This window comes from Ctenocephalides felis, unplaced genomic scaffold, assembly GCF_003426905.1.
Source record: "Ctenocephalides felis isolate EL2017-DRISC unplaced genomic scaffold, ASM342690v1 CF-g0.4_SCAFFOLD_01492, whole genome shotgun sequence".
NCBI lineage: Eukaryota > Metazoa > Arthropoda > Insecta > Siphonaptera > Pulicidae > Ctenocephalides > Ctenocephalides felis.
The window spans coordinates 20,013,455-20,015,703 of record NW_020537646.1 but is presented as its reverse complement, the minus strand read 5'-3'; the positions used below and the strand labels follow the sequence as shown (position 1 = coordinate 20,015,703).

The following is a 2,249-nucleotide window of genomic DNA, read 5'->3' as shown; positions in this document are numbered from 1 at the left end:
TACAAGTAATGTTTGTAATTTGAGGTTATGTTCATTATGTTGAAATAAAGAAATTATTTGCTTTCTGAATTGTTAAATTATTGATTAAATATTGTTATTATTACAATAATATGTGCAAAAAACTAATTATTTTACGTATTTAATTATATTAATGCTTTCAAAAATAAATCTGTGCTGACAATGTCATGGAACTGTCAAACGGATGCGTTCCCCGTGCGATGACTTTTAAATTAATCAAAGAAATGTTGCGAAATGTTAATTTACAAGGTTTCAATATGATATGTGTAGTAGTCATTGAAATCATGATAGGACGTGATAAAGATCAAATGGTCAGCAAAAATTATTTATTAGAACTTGATAAACGATGGATAGGATATTGAAAGGTATAATGAAATATAGAGAAGTTACTAAGAAAACTATGGTTAAACAGTTTGAATGTGTTAAGGATCACCCGACGGTAAGTGATATGAAAATAAAATAAAATGTATATAAAATTATTTTAATCAAGTTTCTTTTTAGCCAAAAGCTGTGTTCTTTACTTGTATGGACAGTAGAATGATACCTACAAGATTTACAGAAACTAATGTTGGTGATATGTTTGTTGGTAATAAAATTGCTTTTTTATTGTTGTGAATTCAATATGTCAAGTTATTTGTTTAAAGGTTTATGGTATACATACTTTGATCGATATTTAATAAGTTATACTGCCACTAAGTAGTTATATCATTGATATTTTTATTTTGCAACACTTACCAATAATTTCTCATTGACATTTTATAATTCCTCTTCGAGGAATGCAGTTTGTATTATTCTTGTTACAATAGTTATAAAGCATTAATATGTTTTATAAAAAAAATTAATTAGCAAAGTTAATTTCCTATACAAATTTACAGTTCGAAATGCTGGTAATTTGGTACCTCATTCCCAACATTTTTTGGATGAATATATAAGTGCTGAACCTGCTGCTTTAGAGTTAGGTTGTGTAGTAAATGACATTCGGCATATAATTGTTTGCGGTCACAGCGATTGTAAAGCAATGAACCTGCTATATAAACTTCAGGATAATGCTTTCGCTTCTCAGGTATAGACTGTAATTATAAAACACTCATAAAAACAATATTTTTAGTTGTAAAATTAAAATGAAAACTTATAACATTCACGTCATACTTGTAGAAATTGTAGTATTATTGAAATATGGTAATCGCAACATAAATCATTTTGCTGATTTTAATATTGAGTTATTGTTTGTTATTCATAATTTGTTATTATTTATTTATTTTTATTCAAGGATAATAGGAGAATATCACCACTACGAGCATGGTTATGTTCGCATGCCCAAAGCAGTCTGGATAAATTTCAACAACTTGCTCTTAGTGATTATAAAACACCTCTTATTTTTACTGCTGAGACTCCTTTAAGAAAATTTGTGGCTTATATAGATCCTGAAGATAAGTTTTCTGTTGAAGACAAATTATCACAGGTGAAAAGAACATAATCTGAACTTTCCATTGTAATTTAGTACATTACATACCTAATAAGTTTTGATTTAGTTTACAAAAATGAATAGAAATAATCAAAATCTGAGTTAATATAGTGATGTAAGTTGTAAACAACAAATATTCAGCTTAAAATAATTATTAAATCAAATTAGCTGAAGTTATAGAATTTTTCAACAACAATTTTTAAATTATTAATAGGTAAATACTCTGCAGCAACTACAAAATATTGCATCCTATGGATTTCTTAGGAAACGGTTGGAAAAACATGATCTGCACATACATGCATTATGGTTTGATATTTATACAGGTGAAATATATTATTTTAGTCGCCAAGCTAAAACTTTTGTGTTAATAGATGAAACTTCTTTTAATTATTTAATGAAAGAAGTTTGCAAATATTATTCATGACATCTTTTGTTGTGTGTTATATAAAAAAGTTCAAAAAGTATACTAATAGCATTGTAAATTGTTTCATATAACATTCACATGTTTTATGAAAACACAATTTACATAACTTTCAAATCAAAGAGGACCAAAGAAGAATTTAGATATATTATATAAATCTATCAAAAAAATGATCTCAGCTAAGTTTTATATTTTAAATTCAGCTGAAGATGTTATCTAGTTTTGATATCAATTGTTTAATATTGATCACTGGTGGATCAATAACAATAATTCAAAATAAAAAAATTATTTTGTACTAAAAGTAGCTGTAACAAATTTCCTGGTTGAAAGATCTGCAGTTATTTA

The 2,249-nt window shown here is 26.4% G+C and overlaps 1 protein-coding gene across 1 annotated transcript; it reads left to right on the top strand.

Annotated features, from left to right (window-relative positions):
- Positions 1-364: 364 nt before the first annotated feature.
- On the top strand, positions 365-2,026 carry LOC113369796 (beta carbonic anhydrase 1). Its single transcript, XM_026610367.1, has 5 exons — positions 365-457; positions 520-604; positions 894-1,081; positions 1,289-1,480; positions 1,698-2,026. The coding sequence occupies exons 1-5, from the start codon at positions 365-367 to the stop codon at positions 1,905-1,907; spliced, it is 768 nt and encodes a 255-aa protein (XP_026466152.1). The 3' UTR covers positions 1,908-2,026.
- The last annotated feature ends 223 nt before the right edge of the window (positions 2,027-2,249 follow it).

What these genes read in the sequence shown, in the direction of transcription:
- LOC113369796 (XM_026610367.1), top strand. Translation starts at nt 365, where the DNA reads ATGGATAGGATATTGAAAGGTATAATGAAATATAGAGAAGTTACTAAG. An exon ending in GTGTTAAGGATCACCCGACG is followed by an intron (nt 458 to 519) that starts GTAAGTGATATG and finishes GTTTCTTTTTAG; the next exon opens with CCAAAAGCTGTGTTCTTTAC. An exon ending in TTGAAGACAAATTATCACAG is followed by an intron (nt 1,481 to 1,697) that starts GTGAAAAGAACA and finishes AATTATTAATAG; the next exon opens with GTAAATACTCTGCAGCAACT.